The sequence below is a fragment of the Carassius carassius genome, chromosome 31 (assembly GCF_963082965.1).
Source record: "Carassius carassius chromosome 31, fCarCar2.1, whole genome shotgun sequence".
Lineage (NCBI taxonomy): Eukaryota > Metazoa > Chordata > Actinopteri > Cypriniformes > Cyprinidae > Carassius > Carassius carassius.
The window spans coordinates 3872658-3899974 of NC_081785.1; the positions used below are offsets into that span (position 1 = coordinate 3872658).

At 36.7% G+C, this 27317-nt stretch overlaps 1 protein-coding gene and 31 non-coding genes across 32 annotated transcripts in view; 1 reads left to right on the plus strand and 31 right to left on the minus strand.

The window, feature by feature from the left end:
- The window catches only part of LOC132111361 (kinesin-like protein KIF26B), a 149187-nt gene that overhangs the window by 54596 nt on the left and 67274 nt on the right, over window positions 1-27317 (plus strand). The window contains exon 5 of the mRNA XM_059518583.1: window positions 8442-8625. Coding sequence (XP_059374566.1) covers window positions 8442-8625 — 184 coding nt within the window. The remainder of the gene's footprint in view (window positions 1-8441; window positions 8626-27317) is intronic.
- trnal-uaa (transfer RNA leucine (anticodon UAA)) lies at window positions 12744-12826 on the minus strand. Its single transcript has one exon. It is a non-coding gene; the product is annotated as a tRNA-Leu (tRNA).
- Window positions 12948-13030, minus strand: trnal-uaa (transfer RNA leucine (anticodon UAA)). Its single transcript has one exon. It is a non-coding gene; the product is annotated as a tRNA-Leu (tRNA).
- Window positions 13167-13249, minus strand: trnal-uaa (transfer RNA leucine (anticodon UAA)). Its single transcript has one exon. It is a non-coding gene; the product is annotated as a tRNA-Leu (tRNA).
- Window positions 13591-13673, minus strand: trnal-uaa (transfer RNA leucine (anticodon UAA)). Its single transcript has one exon. It is a non-coding gene; the product is annotated as a tRNA-Leu (tRNA).
- On the minus strand, window positions 13810-13892 carry trnal-uaa (transfer RNA leucine (anticodon UAA)). The gene has a single exon. It is a non-coding gene; the product is annotated as a tRNA-Leu (tRNA).
- trnal-uaa (transfer RNA leucine (anticodon UAA)) lies at window positions 14015-14097 on the minus strand. Its single transcript has one exon. It is a non-coding gene; the product is annotated as a tRNA-Leu (tRNA).
- Window positions 14219-14301, minus strand: trnal-uaa (transfer RNA leucine (anticodon UAA)). The gene has a single exon. It is a non-coding gene; the product is annotated as a tRNA-Leu (tRNA).
- Window positions 14438-14520, minus strand: trnal-uaa (transfer RNA leucine (anticodon UAA)). The gene has a single exon. It is a non-coding gene; the product is annotated as a tRNA-Leu (tRNA).
- Window positions 14862-14944, minus strand: trnal-uaa (transfer RNA leucine (anticodon UAA)). Its single transcript has one exon. It is a non-coding gene; the product is annotated as a tRNA-Leu (tRNA).
- Window positions 17685-17767, minus strand: trnal-uaa (transfer RNA leucine (anticodon UAA)). The gene has a single exon. It is a non-coding gene; the product is annotated as a tRNA-Leu (tRNA).
- Window positions 17904-17986, minus strand: trnal-uaa (transfer RNA leucine (anticodon UAA)). Its single transcript has one exon. It is a non-coding gene; the product is annotated as a tRNA-Leu (tRNA).
- trnal-uaa (transfer RNA leucine (anticodon UAA)) lies at window positions 18329-18411 on the minus strand. The gene has a single exon. It is a non-coding gene; the product is annotated as a tRNA-Leu (tRNA).
- trnal-uaa (transfer RNA leucine (anticodon UAA)) lies at window positions 18533-18615 on the minus strand. The gene has a single exon. It is a non-coding gene; the product is annotated as a tRNA-Leu (tRNA).
- trnal-uaa (transfer RNA leucine (anticodon UAA)) lies at window positions 18751-18833 on the minus strand. The gene has a single exon. It is a non-coding gene; the product is annotated as a tRNA-Leu (tRNA).
- On the minus strand, window positions 19177-19259 carry trnal-uaa (transfer RNA leucine (anticodon UAA)). Its single transcript has one exon. It is a non-coding gene; the product is annotated as a tRNA-Leu (tRNA).
- Window positions 19381-19463, minus strand: trnal-uaa (transfer RNA leucine (anticodon UAA)). The gene has a single exon. It is a non-coding gene; the product is annotated as a tRNA-Leu (tRNA).
- Window positions 20024-20106, minus strand: trnal-uaa (transfer RNA leucine (anticodon UAA)). The gene has a single exon. It is a non-coding gene; the product is annotated as a tRNA-Leu (tRNA).
- trnal-uaa (transfer RNA leucine (anticodon UAA)) lies at window positions 20228-20310 on the minus strand. Its single transcript has one exon. It is a non-coding gene; the product is annotated as a tRNA-Leu (tRNA).
- Window positions 20447-20529, minus strand: trnal-uaa (transfer RNA leucine (anticodon UAA)). Its single transcript has one exon. It is a non-coding gene; the product is annotated as a tRNA-Leu (tRNA).
- trnal-uaa (transfer RNA leucine (anticodon UAA)) lies at window positions 21493-21575 on the minus strand. Its single transcript has one exon. It is a non-coding gene; the product is annotated as a tRNA-Leu (tRNA).
- On the minus strand, window positions 21713-21795 carry trnal-uaa (transfer RNA leucine (anticodon UAA)). Its single transcript has one exon. It is a non-coding gene; the product is annotated as a tRNA-Leu (tRNA).
- trnal-uaa (transfer RNA leucine (anticodon UAA)) lies at window positions 22124-22206 on the minus strand. The gene has a single exon. It is a non-coding gene; the product is annotated as a tRNA-Leu (tRNA).
- trnal-uaa (transfer RNA leucine (anticodon UAA)) lies at window positions 22328-22410 on the minus strand. Its single transcript has one exon. It is a non-coding gene; the product is annotated as a tRNA-Leu (tRNA).
- On the minus strand, window positions 22729-22811 carry trnal-uaa (transfer RNA leucine (anticodon UAA)). The gene has a single exon. It is a non-coding gene; the product is annotated as a tRNA-Leu (tRNA).
- Window positions 23141-23223, minus strand: trnal-uaa (transfer RNA leucine (anticodon UAA)). The gene has a single exon. It is a non-coding gene; the product is annotated as a tRNA-Leu (tRNA).
- trnal-uaa (transfer RNA leucine (anticodon UAA)) lies at window positions 23973-24055 on the minus strand. The gene has a single exon. It is a non-coding gene; the product is annotated as a tRNA-Leu (tRNA).
- On the minus strand, window positions 25243-25325 carry trnal-uaa (transfer RNA leucine (anticodon UAA)). Its single transcript has one exon. It is a non-coding gene; the product is annotated as a tRNA-Leu (tRNA).
- Window positions 25462-25544, minus strand: trnal-uaa (transfer RNA leucine (anticodon UAA)). The gene has a single exon. It is a non-coding gene; the product is annotated as a tRNA-Leu (tRNA).
- On the minus strand, window positions 25872-25954 carry trnal-uaa (transfer RNA leucine (anticodon UAA)). Its single transcript has one exon. It is a non-coding gene; the product is annotated as a tRNA-Leu (tRNA).
- Window positions 26719-26801, minus strand: trnal-uaa (transfer RNA leucine (anticodon UAA)). Its single transcript has one exon. It is a non-coding gene; the product is annotated as a tRNA-Leu (tRNA).
- Window positions 27129-27211, minus strand: trnal-uaa (transfer RNA leucine (anticodon UAA)). The gene has a single exon. It is a non-coding gene; the product is annotated as a tRNA-Leu (tRNA).

A 27317-nucleotide genomic window follows, 5' to 3' on the forward strand; every position in this document is an offset into this window, starting at 1 on the left:
GTGCAGCATAAACATGAGTTCTTTGCAGTTTGATTCTGTCTGTATTATATATCCCCCTTTCAGAACATTGGACATGTTTTCTGGTTTCATTTAGTTTGCGGCCATTGCGGTCTTATTTTCTTGAACAGTATGTAAATAGTGAGTGCAGAGGTGCCAGAGCACTGGGTCCAACTTTACTGTTGCCTGTGGTGTTGAAAAGATATCCTCGGAGAAGTGTGAGGTATGTTACAGATGGAAAGAGTGAGAAAGAGCGAGTGAGAGAGAGAACAAGATTGGTGCGGCGACTGAATAGTAGACATTATCAGCTGAGCACAGGGGCTGAGAGGCAGCAATGTGATGTTGTTCCTGTCTGTGTCTTCGCTGCTTCCTGTTTGGATGTTCTCGCCCGGTCTCGCTTCTTCTTGAGCCTGGACATCTTTTCCTGGACAATGTAATCAGAAGAATAAGCCAAACAGAGATATGGGGGAAAGAAACTGAGTAAGATATGGTCAAAGTGTGAGAAGGAGAGATGAGATTGGCGAGCTGGAGCGTAGGCAGTCAGGAGTGCTCAGGTGTGGGGATTAAGCTGTTTATTGCAGAGGAACTGCTTCGCTCGATCTGCTGCGGATACAGTAGAGGAGGGGAGCTCAACATTATATACCATACATAAATAGCACAACATGGAGAACTAATAGATTCCTGATAAACTGCCATACGACACATTCAGTCAGGTGGACACTTGTTTAAAAGCGGACAGGAAGACAAAACTGGACACTTAGGGCTCATCGGGCCCTCTAAATGATGGACAGGTGAGAAACAAGTAATATTTTCTTTAGCCTCACTGGACTAAAGTGTCTTGCTAATGCTAATATTTAGTCTTAATATTTACATCCGTTTGAGTTAATTTGGTGTATCGTTTTACTAGGACTAACTTCAATTAGGTTTCCATTACTTAGGAAAACTAAGAAGATTAGGTAGGTAGATTTAAAAATAAAATAAATTTTTACCTTTTTGAGTGTATTCTTTGAGTGTACGTATAGTTCAAACTATTCACCTAGCAACTGCATAGCAAAACAATAACAATAAGTTATATTATTAATATAATATAGTTATTATAGTTATTATTATTAGTGTGAACATGCCTTTACTTCAGATACATTTACCTTAGCAATCACATATTAATGGCATGGTAGCCACCTGTAACATCCTAGCAACGTCATAGAAACATGTTGACAGAAGACCTTAGCAACTTTATGGCAATGCCCTGGCAACCACACAGACCACCCTAGCAACTCCATAGCAACATGCTTACAACCAGAAGACCTTGGCAACTGTATGTCAATGCCCTGGCAACAACCCAGAACACCCTAGCAACAGCACAGAAACAGTTTGACAAACGGAAGACCTTAGACACTGTATGTCAGTGGCCTAGCAACTATCCAAAACACCCCAGCAACTCCATAGCAATATCTTGACAAACAGAAGAATTTAGCAACTGTATTGTAATGCCATTTCAACCACCTAGATCTCTCTAGCATCATGACAGTGTGTTTTGAAGTTTATTGTTGACATATTTGTGACTGTGCTTTAATTTAATGGATACATGATTTTATTTCGTGTTTACATATCACATTATGTGCTTATATGAGGGTTAGGATGACGTTAAGGATTATGTAAGTTGTACTTTTTGGGAGATGATGATGATAAGGAGAGATGTTGTCTGTTTTCTAAATCAGAGTGTTCCTCTAAGAAGCTATTTAAGTATATCTCATTAACGCCTCTGCAAAATAACACATTCACATCTCGCCTGAGTTCGGTTCAAGTAAAGTGTCCTCCTAATTTTCATACAGTTTCCCTGTTGACGTGTTTTGGCTTTTAACAAGAATCATTTCCATCTAGTTTCCTCAGGTCTGTCTCAGGCAGATAACAAAGAACGGTAAGCTATGTTTATTTATGTAGGACAAGAGGACTCAAATTAGAAGCACGTGGTAGAGACAATGGTTTGGTTCAAACTTTATGAGACTTTCCTTGCCAGCTCATTAAGGATATGGTCAGTGTGTGAGTGAGAAAACTGTTTTCCTGACATTAATGAGTGCCACAATAATTACCTCACTTTGCAAATCACATATCCTCGTGGAGTACAGCCATGTACTTTGTCACAGTCCTTAGGGGGTTACACACATATTTTATACACAAACACACACTTCATATCCCTGACAATGAATCCAGGTGATAATTTGTCTCATTTCTAAGGAAGTTTTCTCATACCGTTAGCATCCAGAATGCTCAGTCTGATGATTTCATAGCTTGCACAGCAACTGTATCTCTGATTTATACACAAACACTCAGTGTTATTATTACTTTCAGCTATATTTTCACCTGCACTTATCTTTCAGGGTGTTTATTATTGTTGCCTCAATTTTTCCCCTTACAGTAAGCACTTCTCTCCACTCCTCTCAACAGAAATTTGATCAGTTAGAAAAATGTTTTCTTTGCTTTATCAAGTAGCAGGTCTGAACCACAGTGCTAGAATTTTTTTCTTTGATAGCCAGAGGCTTAAGGTGTATTTCTATATGATGTGATGTGATTTTAGAGCCAAAGACCTGAGCTACCACAGATGCCTGTATTTTTTTTTTCTCTCCTGTCTGTACCTTTGACCTTGTCTAGATTTGCACAAGTTGACAAAGGTGGAGAGCTTCAAAATGAATGATTGTGCCTCAAGGTACACTGTAAAAAATAAATAAAAAGCTCTCCAATTCAAAATTTTCTAGTGACTGGTTACATCTAAAATTTTCAGTTGGCCTAATTTAATTTATAAAATTAAATTTACACTAATTCAGTTAGGGCAATTGAAAAATTTAGATGTGATCAGTCAATAAAGAAATTTGCGTTGAAGAGGTCTGTTTTTTTTTGCTTTTTTTTGGCCTTCAGCTCATCTGCATTTTTTGGTCTCTTGTTTCTCATTTTTCTCTTGACAATACTCCATAGATTCTCTATGGGGTTCAGGTCTGGAGAGTTTGCTGGCCAGTCAAGCACACCAACACCATGGTCATTTAACCAGCTTTTGGTGCTTTTGGCAGTGTGGGCAGGTGCCAAATACTGCTGGAAAATGAAATCAGCTTTTTTTGAAAGCAGCAGAAGGAAGCATGAAGTGCTCCAAAATCCCTTGGTAACGGATGCAGTGACTTTGGATTTAAAAAAACACAATGGACCAACACCAGCAGATGACATTGCACCCCAAATCATCACAGACTGTGGCAACTTAACACTAGACTTCAAGCAACTTGGGTTATGATTTTCTCCACCCTTCCTCCAGACTCTAGGACCTTGGTTTACAAAAAATACAAAACTTGCTCTCATCTGAAAAGAGGACTTTGGACTACTGGGCAACAGTCCAGTTCTTCTTCTCCTTAGCACAGGTAAGACGCCTCTGACGTTGTCTGTGGTTCAGGAGTGGCTTAACAAGAGGAATACGACAACTGTAGCCAAATTTCTTGACACGTCTGTATGTCTTGACCCCAGCCTCAGTCCATTCCTTGTGAACTTCACTCAAATTCTTGAATTAGTTTAGCTTGACATTCCTCATAAGGCTGCGGTTCTCTCGGTTCGTTCGGTCTTTTTCTTCCGCACTTTTTCCTTCCACTCAACTTCCTGTTAACATGCTTGGATACAGCACTCTGTGAACAGCCAGCTTCTTTGGCAATGAATGTTTGTGGCTTATCCTCCTTGTGAAAGCTGTCAATTATTGTCTTCTGGACAACTGTCTGATTAGCAGTCTTCCCCATGATTGTGTAGCATAGTGAACCAAACTGAGAGACCATTTTGAAGGCTCAGGAAACATTTGCAGGTGTTTTGAGTTGATTAGCTGATAGGCATGTCACCATTGTTTTTGATAAATGTGATAAAAAGTTTCACAATTTGAGTTGAATTACTGAAATAAATGAACTTCTCCACAACATTCTAATTTATTCAGATGCACCTGTATAGACCTACTTCTATGGCCCTTTTTACTCTCTTTTAGGGTCATAATTATGGGTGTAAATTTAATTTTCGCCCCAGATTTAGGAATTATTATGAAAACATTTATAGCCTGAAGAGACTGCAACTGTTTGGTTTAAGGGAACACATTTGTCTATCTTTTTTATTATTCTTTAAAGGCAAAGTATCATATCTCTTGAGCATAGGCGTCGATTTCGGGGGGGGTCATGAGTCATTTTGTACCCACCACTGTTTTTTTTTTTTTTTTTGAAAACCTCGAGTTCTGCTGCTGCGCTGGCTACACGCTTTTCTGTTCATTAAAACTGCAACAACTGTAACATTGGGATACGTTCTAGGTTGGGGGAGGGGGAGTCATCGTGTCACTGTTATTATTTTCTCTATATGACTATCGCGACATGTTTTTCAAATGAGTTGACAGTTTGGAATGGACAGTGAACGAGCGGGAACGAGGCTACCTAGTCTTTGCTGGGATTGGCCAGAATTTCTGGCGAATGTATCATAGACGAGCAAGTCATTTAGCCTTCATACAATATCACAAGGTTGCATCCTAGTGCCATGGACTATAACATATCAAAGTGATAACCTGTAGAACAAATGGATGTTGTTGTACACACAGCATGGGTCTGCAGACCATTGACACAAAGGTAAGACGCGATAACTTATGTTTATTAAGATTTGCTGGTATTATGGCTAGGTCTTGTGCATTTGCACACAAGGGATCGGCTGTTTTAATTCTTCTCTTGCAATTAATGTTACGTTAGACTTCCTTAGCCACCAACTTAATTAGCTAGTTACGGTTTGCGTTCATACAGCAAGTATTGGGGGAGATGATTGTTGAGTAGTCAGTATCTTGTTTAATTATTGCTTGAATCTATTGCTGAATTCTGGAATAGTTGTGATGATGATGAGGAATGGATCAAGTTTTAGTCAAAATGCCTGATGTAGATTGGATGGATGCATGTTGTTGTGAATTGAGAGCAGTCAGATCATGGTGTGATAGTCAATAGTGTTCATGTGCTACACATATTTTTGCTTTTTCAATCTTGATAAAATTTGTAGTGCTTAAGTTGTGTTGTGTGTAGATATGGTAAATTGTACTGGGAATTAAATCAAATTATTACATGGCTTGGTTGAATTCCACTGTAGAATGAAGTCTGTTATTTCTTGATAATAACACCGTTGCCATGAAAAACAGAGCGTTGCTATGGACGCGGCAGGATTCTAATCGTAGAGACGGAACTATTTTCTTTAGCGGAAGCAATACAATCGTGTTTAAATCAATAAACTCTTTTTTAAATCAATATTTTGTGTCAAATTGATTTATTTGGTGGGTAGCCATGTAATAAGCGGGATAATGTAGAGCGAGGCCCGATTTTGGGTTCGATTTTTTTCCCCGTTTTCAGTGGTTATAACAAAGCACCATGAAAGAGAAATTTGGTAATCATTGTTTAGGTACATTAAACCACGTCATGGCCATGTCATATTGTCAACATGGTACTTATATGATGATATGAAGCAGATTAGTGGGTCATATATCATATGTCTAATGCTTTGTACGGCTTTCTTCTTCATAAAACGAGTCGGACATCATCACATTTTTGTATACATTTTTATTTATTTACATTAATAAGATACAGGACGTCTTTCAAAACATGACCTGCGCGAAAGAGAAAAAAAAATGCATCATTGTACCCAGCACTTCTGAAAATGCACTTCTGAATGCGTCTCTGTCCCCACCACATTTCAAACCAAACTGACGCCCATGCTCTTGAGATATCACACCCTAATCATGAGAAAAGACATTTTTTAATAAATAGATTAGGGGCGGGAAATGTGTTTTACAATCCTTTTCTGGGTCCCCAGCAACAAATAAACTAATTATTTTTCCCATGCCATATTTTCAGACCATCACTCTCTTCATCTCTGCATCAAAATCCTTTATAACTTTTTGTATTTGACCACTTGAGGTGTTTCAGTTTTTTAAACAGCAATTTCATCTCCCATCATCCAATCCCTAATCCAGTGGGAGTCTAAATGAGGCTGTGATGATGAGCCTCTGCACAGATATGCTTGGTCAGGTGAAAATGCTAGACTGATTGATCAATACTTCTCTAAGAGCCAACTGAAACAGTCTCTAACAGGCTGAGAGACTATGCACTGTAAAAAGTTTAACTATTATTTACTCAATTTTATTGGTGAAACATTTTTACACTCAAACAAATTGAGTAAATTTTAAAGCTGTGAAATCAATGAAATATACTGTATGAATTGAGTAAATGCAAGTAAAAAAATTAAGTAAATCTGAGTAACTGCATCTGGTACATTAACAAATAAAATTGAATAGAAATAATTGAACATTTAAACATTTAAAAACAATATTTATGAGTAATATTAACTGTTTTTATTAATGAGTAATATTAACTTTTTATTTTCTCTAAACCTTTGTAAAATAGTACTCCACACAACCACCAGTATACATGACATTGGCCTTTATTGTCAATGAGTACAGCAATACAGCACATTTTACACTGTATACAATATTGCCTACATTTAAACTCATTTAACAAACATTTTATAAGTAAAAATTAAATATTTAAAAATTCAGGTAGCCTAATTCAAGTGTAATCAAATCAACCCAATATCCACCTCGTGCCGGAGACGGACTCGCCTCTGCGGGTGAACTTTGAACTTCATACCGCCGTCCTGCGTTTCACTCACAGCCGATAGATACTGCGAGTGACTGACATAACCTGCCAATAAACAAACAGTGACAGTTCTGAGGACATTTTATCATCCAAATGATAATAATTATATTTATTATCATAAGGAATGAAGTCTTGTGTTTATGCAAAGCGTTTCAATCATGCAAAAAGACAGGCGCGACTCTCGTTTAGGTGTCGAATTACGCCTCTGTATGTTGTTTTGCATTAAATATGATTTAAAGCAAAGTAAAGATTTTATAGATAAAATAAAACATACACAAACCTGAATTTCACAGAGGAAATGCACCAAATCTGAGACGCTGAGAAGAGAGCTGTTGTCTGGAGACTGGAGAGTTCAAACTGCCAGCGCTCACTGACTCAACCAACCGTCGATTTGTCGTCACGTCAGAGGGTGGGGGAGGGGTGCATTGTTTTAATTGAGTAAACTTACACAAATTTTAAGAGTGTGTTAAATATATTAATAATATTGATTTGAATTAAGTAATATTTTTGTTTCTTGAAACAGATCAGTTTAATTCAACATTCTCAAATATTTTGATAGAAATTTCACAAATATATTAAGTATATTATAAAGAAATAATTGGTTAGTCAAATACTAAATAATTTTATTGAAAACAACTTAAATATATCTGTAAATTTTAGATAAAATGAACTGTTGGATTTTTACTCAATTATTTTGGTATGTTTAACTCAAACAATCAAGTACACGATATTCAGAGATTTTATTAAGTTAATAAAGTTACAAATTTCTGTAATATTTACTAAGCCACAGAATTATTTTCTACAGTGTGGTTAGAATCAGTCAACCCTCACTTATCCTGCTCCTGTTGGACAAAGCCATTCTCAATATTTCTTCAAGCACTAAATAAATACACAAGAGTACAATCATCCTATGAATGTGGATCAACTCAATTACTTTGGTTGCCACGGTGTGTGTGATTTCTTAATTCATGGAGATATAAGATACTTGGACCCCATTTGTAATGACATTGTTGAGGTTTGGTGGTCAGTGAAGGCATAGACGACCATTTTCAAGGCGAAGTAGACACAACTGGCCCCTGTCAGATTTTTAACTTGGAATTTCTAATGTATTGACGACATAAAAGCAGTTTAAGTTTGAATCCATGATAATATACATTCATTGGATCTTAAATCCATTGCCTTAACTACTCTGCCATCCTGGTTTTGTTTAACAGTGTTGAATTTGTCTGTCTGTCTGTCCAATTTTAGATATTCTGGAGCATGGCTTAGGATTTCGTTTCATAACAATAAATTAGCTTTGATTTTGATTTGTACTTTTCTTTATTGCTCTCCTTCTCTCTGTTTTTCTCTCCTGAGTAAGTTCAAATCTGCCTGTTCTCTGTGAGCATTCAGCAGTAAAAGAATGCTGGAAATGTTGTTGTTGTGGCATTGAAGACCTAAAAGATGTCTATCTTCTCTGCTGATTGGCTGTGACATGCATGTAATGACTTGAAAGAGCTTAACAATTCACAAATCTTCATCAGTCTGAGATGGACACTAGAAATTAAGTTTGATTCAATTGATTGCTCACAAAATCAGTTTTGGTCTGCATTGTTACATTTAAACTTTGCAAGCTGTATTTTAAATTTGCAATACATAATACTTTACTTAAACAAACAAAAACTTGGAATCAATGTAAAAAGCCAAGGGAACGCAGTGTTTTTACACATACGCACATCTGTTCTAGTTTTAAATTTGCTTATGTTTGTTTGTCCTCAGGGCTGCCCAGAAATTGAATCTGTCTTCCAAGAAGAAGAAGCAGCGCCCAGCACTCCCTGTGGCATGTGATCCACCCCTTTTTCCCACCAACTTCAGCGGCATCCTGCAGATGTCTCCGCCCCCTGCTCCACCCTGCCTTTTACGGGCAGTCAACAAAGTCAAAGACACTCCCGGCATGGGCAAGGTACGATCTTGTAGCAAAAATGCCTGCATGTAGATCTTGTCATTTTATTAGTCTTTACTCTTATTAAGTCTTTTTTTCACCAACATATGAACATATGTAAATGCTTTTGCAAGCTAAACAGATTAATCAACATAGAACAGGCTACTTTTTATTATTTACTTAGATCTAGCAGCAATGGTCACCTATCAATGCTAATGTCCCCTTCAAGTGGAGTTGAAATAATCATAGTTGCAAGTTCCGAGCACTTGGGCCTAGTGGTTAGAGAGTATGACTCCTAAACCTAAGGTTGTGGGTTTGAGTCTTGGTCCAGCAATACCATGACTTAGGTGCCAATGAGCAAGGCACTGAACCCCAAAACTGCTCCCTGGGCACCACAGCATAAATGGGTGCCTACTGCTCTGGGTGTGTGTGCACTTTGGATGGGTTAAATGCAGAGTACAAAATCTCAGTATGGGTCACCATACTTGGTTGTATGTCACGTCACTGAATGACCAAGTGAAGTGAAAATTTTTTTGGATGATACCCGAGTTGCAGAATTCAGAGAGACGTTGGCATGTCAGTTTGAAATGTGTTGGAAAGCAGGTTTGTAGTGAATGGTAATGAAGGGCTTTGGGTGATATAATTTTACATGCTATGTCTTAAGTCCTATGGATTCCATTCATTTTGTTCCACAGAAGAAATAAAGACATGCCTGTTTAAAATTACTTTAGGGTGAGTAAATGTTGACAATATTTAGCTTTTTGGACAATCTATCACTTTAATATCAGATGTAAACTGTGCCAAAATGATAATAAGTTTTTAACTGAACATAATAAAACCACCTTCAGTCTTAATTTTGTGACACAGGCATCATATAACACAGCTAGCTGAGAAATTTCAGCATCAGATCTGTGATTTGGCAGCATGAGAGAACATATGGGGAAGATACGAGAGAATGTAACAGAAACTCATACTGTACAGCCAAATTATTGTTTTACTTTTAAAGTTCTCATTTGTCTACCAGAAGTGGGGTTCGAACCCACGAGGACATTTGTCCCGCTATTTTAATATTGTTATTGTATAATTGCACGCCGAATGTACTAAAGCGATAATTTGATAATCCGGCATTTGATATTATTGATAATCAATAATAAATCTCTAATAAGTCATGAAGTGTTAGTCGTGACTCGCGCGCTCTCCGCGCCTCCGCCAAACGGTTTGGATCAGACTCAGAGTAATCAATGCGAGAGAGAGAGAGAGAGAGAGAGAGAGAGAGAGAGAGAGAGAGAGAGAGACAGAGAGAGAGACAGAGAGAGAGAGAGAATAGAGTGGACTGCTGGAGCAGAGAAGCAGAACTACTGTTCAGGGTTTCAGGTCAGTTTCATCTGTAAAGATGCTTTTTTGTCTTTGTTTTTTTATTTAATCAAGCAGCAGCACATTGCTCATAAGTCATCACTCAAAATACTATATAAAGGACATCATTATTATCTGTTGTAATGTTACAGTAGTAATTTAGCTGAAAAATAATCAGATTTTTTGGGGAAGCTACGACAGACAACAACACAACCCTTACGAAAATTAACATTTTAATAATTAACTATAAATCCAGAGAAAATGGTTACTATTGTTTAACTGTGGTAACAAAAAATGTAAAATTATTTTACAAATGTATTTATTTAAAAATAAATACAAATCCATTTGCAAAAAAAAACAAGGTTATTTTACTTTTATATAGGCTAATAAAAGCATGGTAATTTTTTGTAAGGGAAAAACATGACTCGTGTACAGTATTAGGATTTTTCTATAAAGATATTGTAGTATGGTAGAGTATTGTATTGTAAAGTATAGTTTTGTTCAATCTTGAGTATTTAAGTCATGAGAGAGATGGATAACAGGGCAAAATAAAGAGACTGAAGAGAAAAATGGAAGTGAAGGTGCAGTTCAGGAGAGAACTTTTAATTATTTTGCATGTCCCCAAATTAAAGATTTAAACCTTTTTTTATGTCAGGTCCATACAAAAATTGTTTTGTCCATGAATTTGTTTGTATGAGTTTTCCAGAATTTCTAGAACTGAAGTGTCACTTCATGTGCATTTGACTTATTTTGAGAAAACTATCATCATATACAAAGAGACAGCGGTTTAAAAAAAAACACCAATGTTTCAGGAGTTTATTACACAGAATACGACACATGCTTATTAGATAACTGTATTTAAGTTGATGTATATGCTTGTATTTATTATTCTTTAATTTTCACAAATTTAAAAAAGTAATCAAAAAGTACTCAAAAGTAATTAGTTACATTACTTTAATAAAGTAATTGAAAAAGTTACACTACTATTACATTTTTAATAAGGGGAACTTGTAATCTGTGACGTATTACATTTCCAAAGTAACCTTCCCAACACTGATAAATACATAGATATATATAGATAGATAGACTACATATATAGATAGATAGACAGACAGACAGACAGACAGACAGACAGACAGACAGACAGACAGACAGACAGATAGATAGATAGATAGATAGATAGATAGATAGATAGATAGATAGATAGATAGATAGATAGATAGATAGATATCGACCAACAGCGACCCGAACGCACTCACTTCCCTACAGCACAAGCTTTTTAGCGCAGTTTCCACGGGACAGCACCGCCCACACAAGCACCTGCCAAACACAGCGACAGACACGCGGCTACGTTTGCAACAACATTTTCACCGGAGGAAGAGATAAACCCTTAAAAATGCCCATATAGCTAGCATGATGCCTTCTATTTCTAGATGACAAAGACAACGTTTACCAGTTGTACGACACTATGACAAAGGTTACCGGTACTTATCTGAACTAACATCATGATTATTGCCACTAGATATAAAGAAAACGTTGATTTTTCACTCGGTGCTACTCAATGACAGTAAAAAAAAAATAAAAATAAATAATAATAATATATATATGTGTGTGTGTGTGTGTGTGTGTGTCGTTATTGTGCACTGCTGCTCGTAGACTAGCTCCGGTGCTAATTGCTGCGATGCTAAACGATAGCAACTCACCAGGACACTTCACCAACTCTCCACTCATTCTCCTTGGACCATGCATTTAATAAGCTATGACGGACATCAGTTCTTGCCAATTCCTCATTTGCCCTCTCACGTCTGGCAGGTTCGAAATTACACAGCTGCAGGTCATCATACATGTTGGCTCTTGCCACCTCTTCCTCATCCCAGTCAGTCGCTATAACGTTAGTTCTGATGCTGCGTTCCAGGCAGGTTTTTGAGCTCGTAATCACTATTTCATACCACGACTAATGACTTTGTACCGTTCCAGCCAAGTTACGCCAAACTTTCTGAGTGCAAGGAATTGTAACTAGATTTTTTTATTGCAACGGTACCTTGACCTAAAATCGTTTTTTCAATGTGTGCCACTTGCATAAACTGCATCCGTAGGCAGTATTATCCGTAGGGGCTGTCATTGTTGTTTCGCGTGCTGTGTGACCTCGGAACTCGGAGTACATCGATCTAGTACGAGACACGAGTTCATGGGTGGGAAGTCACGAGTTTGATTGCCGTTCCAGTGCACCTTCACGGGTTTAAGGTTGGAAAAACATGGGTTACGGGTTGCCTGGAACGCGGCATCATACTAGACTGAGGCTACCTTTCCTCGACTTCTCCCCAACGTGACGTCATCGCCGAGTTCCATAAAAAAACTGTTAATACCAAAAACTTAAAAAATAGGTCTTTAAGACTATTTTTGAGACATTTTAAAAATGATATACATATCTTGAGTGATTTATGTACCCATTAATCGAAAGTGCTGGTTAACCTGCAACATGGCCTTTAAGTATTGAGCAATTTGTTTGTAACAGAAACTCATACTGTACAGCCAAATATACAACCAAATTATTGTTTTCTTTTTAAAATTCTCATTTGTCTACCAAGAGTGGGGTTCAAACCGACGAGAACATTTGTCCATTGGATCTTAAATCCAACGCCTTAACCTCGCTGCCATCCTGGTTTCTCTTTTGAAATAAAACAACCTTTTTTTTCATTGGTACTGAAGAACTTAGTAATTTATAGTAACACAACTATATACTGTACAGCCAAATTATTGTTTTCCTTTTAAAATTCCAATTTGTCTACCAGGAGTGGGGTTCGAACCCACGAGGACATTTGTCCATTGGATCTTAAGTCCAACGCCTTAACCTCTCGGCCATCCTGGTTTCTCTTTTGAAATAAAACAACCTTTTTTTCATTGGTACTGAAGATCTTAGTAATTTATAGTAAGACAACTATATACTGTACAGCCAAATTATTGTTTTCCTTTTAAAATTCCAATTTGTCTACCAGGAGTGGGGTTCTAACCCACGATGACATTTGTCCATTGGCTCTTAAGTCCAACACCTTCACCACTCTGCCACCCTGGTAACTGTTTTGAAATAAAGCAACCTTTTTTTAAAACTGGCATTTAAGTATTAAGCAATTTGTTTGTAACAGAAACTCATACTGTACAGCCAAATATACAAGCAAATTATTGTTTTCTTTTTAAAATTCTCATTTGTCTACCAGGAGTGGGGTTCAAACCCACGAGGACATTTGTCCATTGGATCTTAAGTCCAACGCCTTCACCACTCGGCCACCCTGGTTACTTTTTTGACATAAAGCAATTTTTTTTTAACTGGTATTTAAGTATTAAGCAATTTGTTTGTAACAGAAACTCATACTGTACAGCTGAATTATCATTTTCTTTTTAAGTTTATCAGTGGTCTACCAGGAATGGGGTTCGAACCGACGATGACATTTGTCCATTGGCTATTAAGTCCAATGCCTTCACCAGTCGGCCACCCTGGTTACTGTTTTGAATTAAAGCAACCTTTTTTAAAAACTGGCATTTAAGTATTAAGCAATTTGTTTGTAACAGAAACTCATACTGTACAGCCAAATAAACAACCAAATTATTGTTTTCTTTTTAAAATTCTCATTTGTCTACCAGGAGTGGGGTTCGAACCCACGATGACATTTGTCCATTGGCTCTTAAGTCCAACGCCTTAACCGCTCAGCCACCCTGGTTACCGTTTTGAAGTAAAGCAACCTTTTATTTAAACTGGCATTTAAGTATTAAGCAATTTGTTTGTAACAGAAACTCATACTGTACAGCCAAATATACAACCAAATCATTGTTTTCTTTTTAAAATTCACATTGGTCTACCAGGAGTGGGGTTCGAACCCACGAGGACATTTGTCCATTGGATCTTAAATCCAACGCCTTAACCTCGCTGCCATCCTGGCTTCTCTTTTGAAATAAAACAACCTTTTTTTTCATTGGTACTGAAGAACTTAGTAATTTATAGTAACACAACTATATACTGTACAGCCAAATTATTGTTTTCCTTTTAAAATTCCAATTTGTCTACCAGGAGTGGGGTTTGAACCCACGAGGACATTTGTCCATTGGATCTTAAGTCCAACGCCTTAACCTCTCGGCCATCCTGGTTTCTCTTTTGAAATAAAACAACCTTTTTTTCATTGGTACTGAAGATCTCAGTAATTTATAGTAAGACAACTATATACTGTACAGCCAAATTATTGTTTTCCTTTTAAAATTCCAATTTGTCTACCAGGAGTGGGGTTCTAACCCACGATGACATTTGTCCATTGGCTCTTAAGTCCAACACCTTCACCACTCTGCCACCCTGGTAACTGTTTTGAAATAAAGCAACCTTTTTTTAAAACTGGCATTTAAGTATTAAGCAATTTGTTTGTAACAGAAACTCATACTGTACAGCCAAATATACAAGCAAATTATTGTTTTCTTTTTAAAATTCTCATTTGTCTACCAGGAGTGGGGTTCGAACCCACGAGGACATTTGTCCATTGGATCTTAAGTCCAACGCCTTCACCACTCGGCCACCCTGGTTACTTTTTTGACATAAACAACCTTTTTTTTAACTGGTATTTAAGTATTAAGCAATTTGTTTGTAATAGAAACTCATACTATACAGCTGAATTATTATTTTCTTTTTAAGTTTATCAGTGGTCTACCAGGAATGGGGTTCGAACCAACGATGACATTTGTCCATTGGCTCTTAAGTCCAACGCCTTAACCTCTCAGCCACCCTGGTTACTGTTTTGAAGTAAAGCAACCTTTTATTTAAACTTCCATTTAAGTATTAAGCAATTTGTTTGTAACAGAAACTCATACTGTACAGCCAAATATTCAAGCAAATTATTGTTTTCTTTTTTAAATTCTCATTTGTCTACCAGGAGTGGGGTTCGAACCCACGAGGACATTTGTCCATTGGCTCTTAAGTCCAACGCCTTTACCACTCGGCCACCCTGGTTACTTTTTTGACAAAAAGCAACCTTTTTTTTAACTGGTATTTAAGTATTAAGCAATTTGTTTGTAATAGAAACTCATACTGTACAGCTGAATTATCATTTTCTTTTTAAGTTTATCAGTGGTCTACCAGGAATGGGGTTCGAACCGACGATGACATTTGTCCATTGGCTCTTAAGTCCAATGCCTTCACCACTCGGCCACCCTGGTTACTGTTTTGAAATAAAGCAACCTTTTTTTTAAACTGGCATTAACAGTTTTTCTCGATTGGTTTGGCTCATTTCTTGAAACCGAGATGACATTCTCAAAACCATAAGGTCATTTGGCCAAACAGTCTTACAGTTCTGCTCAACATTATAGCTCACTAGCAAAATCAAATATCTTTCCCCAAACTCTTCTTCCATGCTTCAAAAGCAGATTCCTTTCCCATATAATAGGTCAGTACAGTCAAAATAGCACAGATCCTTCTCAATTGCCTTGGCACATGTGCATTCATTTAGTGCTTTTGTCAAAATAACCTGGATGGTTTAGCACAACACCATGGATCCCCTGCAAAAGCTCATATCTCTCCCAAAACAGTTTATCCATGTGTCAAACCTAAATATCCTTCTCATATAAATAGTCAATGCCCCCAAAATGCATTATACCTTTGGCATTGTTTAAGCACTGCAAGTCAAAATGCTTAGACGTTTTGTCACTGAGGCACAGGTCTAGCAACGGAATACCACTATGAATAAAACTAAAAGATTTTACAGTAAAATCAGCCTCCAATAAACCACTCATACTCAAGGAAACTGTAAACATTTTTATTACAGTTTTTCTCGATTGGTTTGGCTCATTTCTTGAAACCGAGATGACATTCTCAAAACCATAAGGTCATTTGGCCAAACAGTCTTACAGTTCTGCTCAACATTATAGCTCACTAGCAAAATCAAATATCTTTCCCCAAACTCTTCTTCCATGCTTCAAAAGCAGATTCCTTTCCCATATAAAAGGTCATTACAGTCAAAATAGCACAGATCCTTCTCAATTGCCTTGGCACATGTGCATTCATTTAGTGCTTTTGTCAAAATAACCTGAATGGTTTAGCACAACACCATGGATCCCCTGCAAAAGCTGATATCTCTCCCAAAACAGTTTATCCATGTGTCAAAACTAAATATCCTTCTCATATAAATAGTCAATGCCCCCAAAATGCATTATACCTTTGGCATTGTTTAAGCACTGCAAGTCAAAATGCTTAGACGTTTTGTCACTGAGGCACAGGTCTAGCAACAGAATACCACTATGAATAAAACTAAAAGATTTCACAGTAAAATCAGTCTCCAATAAACCACTCATACTCAAGGAAACTGTAAACATTTTTATTCGTACAAAGAAATGTTAACATTAGAGAACATACTGTGAAAAGAAAACATATACAGGATTCTGTAAATGTGAACAGTTATAAACACAAACAAAAAACAAAAAAAACTCTAGCCTACCATACTGTAAATAAAGTTTCAGAACTATAGTACAGTAATATTTTCAGTGGTCGCCATTGTCACCCTCTCTTTCCTGGCCACCATCCTCATCCTCCTGGCCATCGACGCGCTGCTCTCTGTTAGGCCATAAATTCTCATCCACATCGCAACGGATATTTTCTCTTGCGATGCAGCGAGGGAAGAAACGGCGTGAATGTCTCAACCATCCCCTACATTGATCCCCTGTGATGTCCTCACATGCAGCATCCATTGCATGCAGCAGGGCCCTCTGGTCTTGAGCCTGATGCTCATACACCCTCCACCTCCAAGCTGATTGATTGTCAAGTACTGTCATAAATTTATCAAATGTTCCAAGAAATTCTTTCATGGTATTATATCTTTGACTAATTTTGACAGTTGAACAGACAATTGTGCATATGATGACTTACACAATGAAACCATGCTGATATGTTTTGGAGAGAGTAACCATTTCACTGAAAAATCAACTAATCAGTTTAGATCAGCAAGATCTATTTATTTGGAAAATGTGCTAAATGTGGGCTCATTGTGCTAACTGTAGCTACTTGTACATAATCATTTGAAAAAAAGCACAGAGTCACTTGAGACATGTACTAAAGCATTTGCAATTTGATAAAACCAATGAAAAATGACATTCTGTTGTGAACAATTGCAAGGTGGTTTGGAGATTTGTCCATGTTATTTTGAGAATGTCATCTCGGTTTCAAGAAATGAGCCAAACCAATCGAGAAACACTGTAAGTATTCAGCAATTTGTTTGTAACAGAAACTCATACCGTACAGCCAAATATACAAGCAAATTATTGTTTTCTTTTTAAAATTCTCATTTGTCTACCAGAAGTGGGGTTCGAACCTACGAGGACATTTGTCCATTGGATCTTAAGTCTAACATCTTAATCACTCGGCCATCCTGGTTACTCTTTTGATAGTTCTTAAGTACCAATTTTAAAAAAAAAAGTAGTTTACTAAGTAATTTTTAGTAACACAACTTTATACAGTACAGCCAAATTACTGTATTCCATTTAAAATTCACATTGGCCTACCAGGAGTGGGGTTCGAACCCACAAGGACATTTGTCCATTTGATCTTAAGTTCAACATCTTAACCTCTTGGCCATCCTGGTTACTCTTTCAAAGCAAAACAACCTTTTTTTATTGGTACTGAAGAACTTAGTAATTTTTAGTAACACAACTATATACTGTACAGCCAAATTATTGTTTTCCTTTTAAAATTCCAATTTGTCTACCAGGAGTGGGGTTCGAACCCACGAGGACATTTGTCCATTGGATCTTAAGTCCAACGCCTTAACCTCTCGGCCATCCTGGTAACTGTTTTGAAATAAAGCAACCTTTTTTTTAAACTGGCATTTAAGTATTAAGCAATTTGTTTGTAAAAGAAACTCATACTGTACAGCCAAATATACAAGCACATTATTGTTTTCTTTTTAAAATTCTCATTTGTCTACCAGGAGTGGGGTTCGAACCCACGAAGACATTTGTCCATTGGATCTTAAGTCCAACGCCTTAACCTCTCGGCCATCCTGGTTTCTCTTTTTAAATAAAGCAACCTTTTTTTTAACTGGTACTGAAGTATTAAGCAATTTTTTTGTGACAGAAACTCATACTGTACAGCTGAATTATCATTTTCATTTTAAGTTTATCAGTGGTCTACCAGGAATGGGGTTCAAACCGACGATGACATTTGTCCATTGGCTCTTAAGTCCAATGCTTTCACCACTCGGCCACCCTGGTTACTGTTTTAAAATAAAGCAACCTTTTTTTTAAACTGGCATTTAAGTATTAAGCAATTTGTTTGTAAAAGAAACTCATACTGTACAGCCAAATATACAACCAAATTATTGTTTTCTTTTTAAAATTCTCATTTGGCTACCAGGAGTGGGGTTTGAACCCACAAGGACATTTGTCCATTGGATCTTAAGTCCAACGCCTTAACCTCTCGGCCATCCTGGTTTCTCTTTTGAAATAAAACAACCTTTTTTTCATTGGTACTGAAGAACTTAGTAATTTTTGGTAACACAACTTTATACTGTACAGCCAAATTACTGTATTCCATTTAAAATTCACATTGGTCTACCAGGAGTAGGGTTCGAACCCACGAGGACATTTGTCCATTGGCTCTTAAGTCCAACGCCTTCACCACTCTGCCACCCTGGTAACTGTTTTGAAATAAAGCAACCTTTTTTTTAAACTGGCATTTAAGTATTAAGCAATTTGTTTGTAAAAGAAACTCGTACTGTACAGCCAAATATACAAGCACATTATTGTTTTCTTTTTAAAATTCTCATTGTCTACCAGGAGTGGGGTTCGAACCCACGAAGCCATTTGTCCATTGGATCTTAAGTCCAACGCATTAACCTCTCGGCCATCCTGGTTTCTCTTTTTAAATAAAGCAACCTTTTTTTTTAACTGGTACTTAAGTATTAAGCAATTTGTTTGTAACAGAAACTCATACTGTACAGCTGAATTATCATTTTCATTTTAAGTTTATCAGTGGTCTACCAGGAATGGGGTTCGAACCGACGATGACATTTGTCCATTGGCTCTTAAGTCCAATGCTTTCACCACTCGGCCACCCTGGTTACTGTTTTAAAATAAAGCAACCTTTTTTTTAAACTGGCATTTAAGTATTAAGCAATTTGTTTGTAAAAGAAACTCATACTGTACAGCCAAATATACAACCAAATTATTGTTTTCTTTTTAAAATTCTCATTTGTCTACCAGGAGTGGGGTTCGAACCCACGGGGACATTTGTCCATTGGATCTTAAGTCCAACGCCTTAACCTCTCGGCCATCCTGGTTTCTCTTTTGAAATAAAACAACCTTTTTTTCATTGGTACTGAAGAACTTAGTAATTTTTAGTAATACAACTTTATACTGTACAGCCAAATTACTGTATTCCATTTAAAATTCACATTGGTCTACCAGGAGTAGGGTTCGAACCCACGAGGACATTTGTCCATTGGCTCTTAAGTCCAACGCCTTCACCACTCTGCCACCCTGGTAACTGTTTTGAAATAAAGCAACCTCTTTTTTAAACTGGCATTTAAGTATTAAGCAATTTGTTTGTAAAAGAAACTCGTACTGTACAGCCAAATATACAAGCACATTATTGTTTTCTTTTTAAAATTCTCATTGTCTACCAGGAGTGGGGTTCGAATCCACGAAGCCATTTGTCCATTGGATCTTAAGTCCAACGCATTAACCTCTCGGCCATCCTGGTTTCTCTTTTTAAATAAAGCAACCTTTTTTTTTAACTGGTACTTAAGTATTAAGCAATTTGTTTGTAACAGAAACTCATACTGTACAGCTGAATTATCATTTTCATTTTAAGTTTATCAGTGGTCTACCAGGAATGGGGTTCGAACCGACGATGACATTTGTCCATTGGCTCTTAAGTCCAATGCTTTCACCACTCGGCCACCCTGGTTACTGTTTTAAAATAAAGCAACCTTTTTTTAAACTGGCATTTAAGTATTAAGCAATTTGTTTGTAAAAGAAACTCATACTGTACAGCCAAATATACAACCAAATTATTGTTTTCTTTTTAAAATTCTCATTTGTCTACCAGGAGTGGGGTTCGAACCCACGGGGACATTTGTCCATTGGATCTTAAGTCCAACGCCTTAACCTCTCGGCCATCCTGGTTTCTCTTTTGAAATAAAACAAACTTTTTTTCATTGGTACTGAAGAACTTAGTAATTTTTAGTAATACAACTTTATACTGTACAGCCAAATTACTGTATTCCATTTAAAATTCACATTGTTCTACCAGGAGTAGGGTTCGAACCCACGAGGACATTTGTCCATTGGCTCTTAAGTCCAACGCCTTCACCACTCTGCCACCCTGGTAACTGTTTTGAAATAAAGCAACCTCTTTTTTAAACTGGCATTTAAGTATTAAGCAATTTGTTTGTAAAAGAAACTCGTACTGTACAGCCAAATATACAAGCACATTATTGTTTTCTTTTTTAAATTCTCATTTGCCTACCAGGAGTGGGATTCAAACCCACAAAGACATTTGTCCATTGGATCTTAAGTCCAACGCCTTAACCTCTCAGCCATCCTGGTTTCTCTTTTTAAGTAAAGCAACCTTTTTTTTAACTGGTACTTAAGTATTAAGCAATTTGTTTGTATCAGAAACTCGTACTGTACAGCTGAATTATCATTTTCATTTTAAGTTCATCAGTGGTCTACCAGGAATGGGGTTCGAACCGACGATGACATTTGTCCATTGGCTCTTAAGTCCAATGTCTTCACCACTCGGCCACCCTGGTTACTGTTTTAAAATAAAGCAACCTTTTTTTTAAACTGGCATTTAAGTATTAAGCAATTTGTTTGTAAAAGAAACTCATACTGTACAGCCAAATATACAACCAAATTATTGTTTTCTTTTTAAAATTCTCATTTGTCTACCAGGAGTGGGGTTCGAACCCACGAGGACATTTGTCCATTGGATCTTAAGTGTAACACCTTAATCTCTCGGCCATCCTGCTTACTCTTTTGATAGTAAACTACTTTTTTTTTTAAACTGGTACTTAAGAACTAAGTAATTTTTAGTAACACAACTTTATACAGTACAGCCAAATTACTGTATTCCTTCTGAATTCTCATTTGTCTACCAGGAGTGGGGCTCGAACTGACGATGACATTTGCACATTGGCTCTTAAGTCCAATGCCTTAACCTCTCGGCCATCCTGGTTTCTCGTTTGAAATAAAACAACCTTTTTTTCATTGGTACTGAAGAAGTTAGTAATTTATAGTAACACAACTATTTACTGTACAGCCAAATTATTGTTTTCCTTTTAAAATTTTCATTTGTCTACCACCCGAACCCACGAGGACATTTGTCCATTGGATCTTAAGTCCAACGCCTTAACCTCTCGGCCATCCTGGTTACTCTGTCAATAATTAAACAACTTTTTTAAAAAAAGGTATTTAAGAACTAAGTAATTTTTACTAAGTAATTTTTAGTAACACAACTTTATACTGTACAGCCAAATTACTGTATTCCATTTAAAATTCACATTGGTCTACCAGGAGTAGGGTTCGAACCCACGAGGACATTTGTCCGTTGGCTCTTAAGTCCAACGCCTTCACCACTCGGCCACCCTGGTTACTGTTTTGAAACAAAGCAACACTTTTTTTTAAACTGGCATTTAAGTATTAAGCAATTTGTTTGTAACAGAAACTCATACTGTACAGCCAAATATACAAGCAAATTATTGTTTTCTTTTTAAAATTCTCATTTGTCTACCAGGAGTTGGGTTCGAACCCACGAGGACATTTGTCCATTGGATCTTAAGTCCAACACCTTAATCTCTCGGCCATCCTGGTTACTCTTTAGATAGTAAACTACTTTTTTTTTAAACTGGTACTTAAGAATTAAGTAATTTTTAGTAACACAACTTTATATGGTACAGCCAAATTACTGTACTCCATTTAAAATTCACATTGGCCTACCAGGAGTGGGGTTCGAACCCACAAGGACATTTGTCCATTTGATCTTAAGTCCAACATCTTAACCTATTGGCCATCCTGGTTATTCTTTCAAAGCAAAACGACCTTTTTTTTTATTGGTAATGAAGAACTTAGTAATTTTTAGTAACACAACTATATACTGTACAGCCAAATCATTGTTTTCCTTTTAAAATTCCAATTTGTCTACCAGGAGTGGGGTTCGAACCCACGAGGACATTTGTCCATTGGATCTTAAGTCCAACGCCTTAACCTCTCAGCCAACCTGGTTTCTCTATTGAAAAAAAACAACCTTTTTTTAATTGGTACTGAAGAACTTAGTAATTTATAGTAACACAACTATTTACTGTACAGCCAAATTATTGTTTTCCTTCTGAAATTCTCATTTGTCTACCAGGAGTGGGGCTCGAACTGACGATGACATTTGTCCATTGGATCTTAAGTCCAACGCCTTAACCTCTCGGCCATCCTGGTTTCTCTTTTGAAAAAAAAAAACCTTTTTTTCATTGGTACTGAAGAACTTAGTAATTTATAGTAACACAACTATTTACTGTACAGCCAAATTATTGTTTTCCTTTTAAAATTCACATTGGTCTACCAGGAGTAGGGTTCAAACCCACAAAGTCCAACTTCTTCACCACTCTGCCACCCTGGTAACTGTTTTGAAATAAAGCAACCTTTTTTTTTTAAACTGGCATTTAAGTATTAAGCAATTTTTTGTAACAGAAACTCATACTGTACAGCCAAATATTCAAGCAAATTATTGTTTTCTTTTTTAAATTCTCATTTGTCTACCAGGAGTGGGGTTCGAACCCACGAGGACATTTGTCCATTGGATCTTAAGTCCAACACCTTCACCACTCGGCCACCCTGGTTACTTTTTTGACATAAAGCAACCTTTTTTTTAAACTGGTATTTAAGTATTAAGCAATTTGTTTGTAACAAAAACTCATAATGTACAGCTGAATTATCATTTTCTTTTTAAGTTTATCAGTGGTCTACCAGGAATGGGGTTCGAACCGACGATGACATTTGTCAATTGGCTCTAAAGTCCAATGCCTTCACCACTCGGCCACCCTGGTTACTGTTTTGAAATAAAGCAACCTTTTTTTTAAACTGGCATTTAACTATTAAGCAATTTGTTTGTAAAAGAAACTCATACTGTACAGCCAAATATACAAGCACATTATTGTTTTCATTTGTCTACCAGGAGTGGGGTTCAAACCCACAAAGACATTTGTCCATTGGATCTTAAGTCCAACGCCTTAACCTCTCGGCCATCCTGGTTTCTCTTTTTAAATAAAGCAACCTTTTTTTTAACTGGTACTTAAGTATTAAGCAATTTGTTTGTAACAGAAACATACTGTACAGCTGAATTATCATTTTCTTTTTAAGTTTATCAGTGGTCTACCAGGAATGGGGTTCGAACCGACGATGACATTTGTCCATTGGCTCTTAAGTCCAATGCTTTCACCACTCGGCCACCCTGGTTACTGCTTTAAAATAAAGCAACCTTTTTTTTAAACTGGCATTTAAGTATTAAGCAATTTGTTTGTAAAAGAAACTTATACTGTACAGCCAAATATACAACCAAATTATTGTTTTCTTTTTAAAATTCTTATTTTTCTACCAGGAGTGGGGTTCGAACCCACGAGGACATTTGTCCATTGGATCTTAAGTCTAACACCTTAATCTCTCAGCCATCCTGGTTACTCTTTTGATAGTAAACTACTTTTTTTTAAACTGGTACTTAAGAACTACGTAATTTTTAGTAACACAACTTTATACAGTACAGCCAAATTACTGTATTCCATTTAAAATTCACATTGGCCTACCAGGAGTGGGGTTCGAACCCACAAGGACATTTGTCCATTTGATCTTAAGTCCAACATCTTAACCTCTTGGCCATCCTGGTTACTCTTTCAAAGCAAAACAACCTTTTTTTTTTTGGTACTGAAGAACTTAGTAATTTTTAGTAACACAACTATATACTGTACAGCCAAATTATTGTTTTGCTTTTAAAATTCAAATTTGTCTACCAGAAGTGGGGTTCGAACCCACGAGGACATTTGTCCATTGGATCTTAAGTCCAATGCCTTAACCTCTCGGCCATCCTGATTTCTCTTTTGAAAAAAAACAACCTTTTTTTAATTGGTACTGAAGAACTTAGTAATTTATAGTAACACAATTATTTACTGTACAGCCAAATTATTGTTTTCCTTCTGAAATTCTTATTTGTCTACCAGGAGTGGGGCTCAAACTGACGATGACATTTGTCCATTGGCTCTTAAGTCCAACGCCTTAACCTCTCAGCCATCCTGGTTTCTCTTTTGAAATAAAACAACCTTTTTTTCATTGGTACTGAAGAACTTAGTAATTTATAGTAACATAACTATTTACTGTACAGCCAAATTATTGTTTTCCTTTTAAAATTTTCATTTGTCTAACAGGAGTGAGGTTCGAACCCACGAGGACATTTGTGCATTGGATCTTAAGTCCAACGCCTTAACCTCTCTGCCATCCTGGTTACTCTGTCAATAATTAAACAACTTTTTTTAAAACTGGTATTTAAGAACTGAGTAATTTTTTACTAAGTAATTTTTAGTAACACAACTTTATACTGTACAGCCAAATTACTGTATTCCATTTAAAATTCACATTGGTCTAACATGAGTAGGGTTGGAACCCACGAGGACATTTGTCCATTGGCTCTTAAGTCCAATGCCTTCACTCTGCCACCCTGGTAACTGTTTTGAAATAAAGCAACCTTTTTTTTTAAACTGGCATTTAAGTATTAAGCAATTTGTTTGTAACAGAAACTCATACTGTACAGCCAAATATACAAGCAAATTATTGTTTTCCTTTTAAAATTCTCATTTGTCTAACATGAGTGGGGTTCGAACCCACAAGGACATTTGTCTATTGGATCTTAAGTCCAACGCCTTCACCACTCAGCAACCCTGGTTACTTTTTTGACATAAAGCAACCTTTTTTTTAACTGGTATTTAAGTATTAAGCAATTTGTTTGTAACAGAAACTCAGACTGTACAGCTGAATTATCATTTTCTTTTTAAGTTTATCAGTGGTCTACCAGGAATGGGGTTCGAACCGACAATGACATTTGTCCATTGGCTCTTAAGTCCAATGCCTTCACCACCCAGCCATCCTGGGCACTGTTTTGATTTAAAGCAACCTTTTTTTAAACTGGCATTTAAGTATTAAGCAATTTGTTTGTAACAGAAACTCATACTGTACAGCCAAATATACAACCAAATAATTGTTTTGTTTTTATAATTCTCATTTGTCTACCAGAAGTGGGGTTCGAACCCACGAGGACATTGGTCCATTGGCTCTTAAGTCCAACGCCTTCACCACTCGGCCACCCTGGTTACTTTTTTGAAATAAAGCAACCTTTTTTTTAAACTGCCATTTAAGTATTAAGCAATTTGTTTGTAACAGAAACTCATACTGTACAGCCAAATATTCAAGCAAATTATTGTTTTCTTTTTTAAATTCTCATTTGTCTACCAGGAGTGGGGTTCGATCCCACGAGGACATTTGTCCATTGGATCTTAAGTCCAACGCCTTCACCACTCGGCCACCTTGGTAACTTTTTTGACATAAAGCAACCTTTTTTTTAACTGGTATTTAAGTATTAAGCAATTTGTTTGTAACAGAAACTCATACTGTACAGCTGAATTATCATTTTCTTTTTAAGTTTATCAGTGGTCTACCAGGAATGGGGTTCGAATCGACAAAGGACATTTGTCCATTTGATCTTAAGTTCAACATCTTAACCTCTTGGCCATCCTGGTTACTCTTTCAAAGCAAAACAACCTTTTTTTATTGGTACTGAAGAACTTAGTAATTTTTAGTAACACAACTATATACTGTACAGCCAAATTATTGTTTTCCTTTTAAAATTCCAATTTGTCTACCAGGAGTGGGGTTCAAACCCACGAGGACATTTGTCCATTGGATCTTAAGTCCAACGCCTTAACCTCTCGGCCATTCTGGTTCCTCTTTTGAAATAAAACATCCTTTTTTTCATTGGTACTGAAGAACTTAGTAATTTTTAGTAACACAACTTTATACTGTACAGCCAAATTACTGTATTCCATTTAAAATTCAGATTGGTCTACCAGGAGTAGGGTTCGAACCCACGAGGACATTTGTCCATTGGCTCTTAAGTCCAACGCCTTCACCACTCTGCCACACTGGTAAGTTTTTTGGCATAAAGCAACCTTTTTTTAACTGGTATTTAAGTATTAAGCAATTTGTTTGTAACAGAAACTCATACTGTACAGCTGAATTATCATCTTCTTTTTAAGTTTATCAGTGGTCTACCAGTAATGGGGTTCGAACCGACGATGACATTTGTCCATTGGCTCTTAAGTCCAACGCCTTAACCTCTCGGCCACCCTGGTTACTGTTTTGAAGTAAAGCACCCTTTTATTTAAACTGGCATTTAAGTATTAAGCAATTTGTTTGTAACAGAAACTCATACTGTACAGCCAAATATACAACCAAATCATTGTTTTCTTTTTAAAATTCTCATTGGTCTACCAGGAGTAGGGTTCGAACCCACGAGGACATTTGTCCATTGGCTCTTAAGTCCAAGGCCTTCACCACTCTGCCACCCTGGTAATTGTTTTGAAATAAAGCAACCTTTTTTTTAAACTGCCATTTAATTATTAAGCAATTTGTTTGTAACAGAAACTCATACTGTACAGCCAAATATTCAAGCAAATTATTGTTTTCTTTTTAAAATTCTCATTTGTCTACCAGGAGTGGGGTTCGAACCCACGAGGACATTTGTCCATTGGATCTTAAGTCCAACGCCTTCACCACTCGGCCTCCCTGGTTACTTTTTTGACATAAAGCCACCTTTTTTTTAACTGGTATTTAAGTATTAAGCAATTTGTTTGTAACAGAAACTCATACTGTACAGCTGAATTATCATTTTCTTTTTAAGTTTATCAGTGGTCTACCAGGAATGGGGTTCGAATCGACAAAGGACATTTGTCCATTTGATCTTAAGTTCAACATCTTAACCTCTTGGCCATCCTGGTTACTCTTTCAAAGCAAAACAACCTTTTTTTATTGGTACTGAAGAACTTAGTAATTTTTAGTAACACAACTATATACTGTACAGCCAAATTACTGTATTCCATTTAAAATTCACATTGGTCTACCAGGAGTAGGGTTCGAACCCACGAGGACATTTGTCCATTGGCTCTTAAGTCCAACGCCTTCACCACTCTGCCACCCTGGTAACTGTTTTGAAATAAAGCAACCTTTTTTTTAAACTGGCATTTAAGTATTAAGCAATTTGTTTGTAAAAGAAACTCATACTGTACAGCCAAATATACAAGCACATT